Source organism: Volvox carteri (assembly GCF_000143455.1).
Source record: "Volvox carteri f. nagariensis unplaced genomic scaffold VOLCAscaffold_28, whole genome shotgun sequence".
Classification (NCBI taxonomy): Eukaryota; Viridiplantae; Chlorophyta; class Chlorophyceae; order Chlamydomonadales; family Volvocaceae; genus Volvox; species Volvox carteri.
Window position 1 is genome coordinate 189877 of NW_003307571.1, and position 775 is coordinate 190651.

At 60.3% G+C, this 775-nt stretch overlaps 1 protein-coding gene across 1 annotated transcript in view; it reads right to left on the reverse strand.

Moving 5' to 3' along the window:
• The window catches only part of VOLCADRAFT_92785 (uncharacterized protein), a gene marked incomplete at both ends in the record, with an annotated part of 18764 nt that overhangs the window by 13905 nt on the left and 4084 nt on the right, over positions 1-775 (reverse strand). The window contains 2 exons of the mRNA XM_002952202.1: positions 278-369; positions 673-734. Coding sequence (XP_002952248.1) covers positions 278-369; positions 673-734 — 154 coding nt within the window. The remainder of the gene's footprint in view (positions 1-277; positions 370-672; positions 735-775) is intronic.

Here is a 775-nt window from a genome sequence, read left to right on the forward strand (position 1 = left end):
ATGATGATGATGAGGAGGAGGAGAAGGAGGAGGAGGAGGGGGGGGGAGGGTTGGAAGGGGCGGTGCGCAGTGGGGGGAGGGTTAGGCGGGCAGGAAAGGAGAAAACACAAGAACGTGGTATGAGGGGGAAGTGCTAGGTCCCCAGCTTTCCCCTCCCCTTTCCCCACATCCCTTTCCCCCTTCCTCACACACACCTACCCCACCAGCAACCCTCCGTACGGGTGTTGCTGCTCATCCCCTCCCCCCTCCGTCCCCCCTCACCCGCAGCCAAACACACCGCCTCCTCCCCCGGGGGGAGGGGCATGGTCCAATCGCTGTTAGGAGCCCACGAGTCGAAGGGGCGGAACATCACCATGGCGGGCACCCCCCCTGCGGGCTCGGGCGGGGGGGAGGCCGCGTCGCCTCCCTCAGCCTTCACCGGGGGGCTGGAGTACAGGACACCCTTCTCCCCTACAAACATACATACGAACATACATACATACATACATACATACATACATACATACATATATATAGAGAGAGACGACACAGGACACAAGAGAGAGCACGTGAGTGATGGTTGCGGTTGTGGTGGTGTGAGGAAACACGGTATGTCGACTGACGCACGGATACATCCGCGGGGATACCCTCCCCCTCCCCCTCCCCCTTCCCCTCCCCCTCCCCCCCACCTACCCAAACAGGCCTTGTCAAATCCGTAGTAGTCGGTGAGCAGAGGCACCCGGGAGCTGAACCGACTGCTGTCGTGAAACAGTACCTGTGTGTATGTTTGTATGTA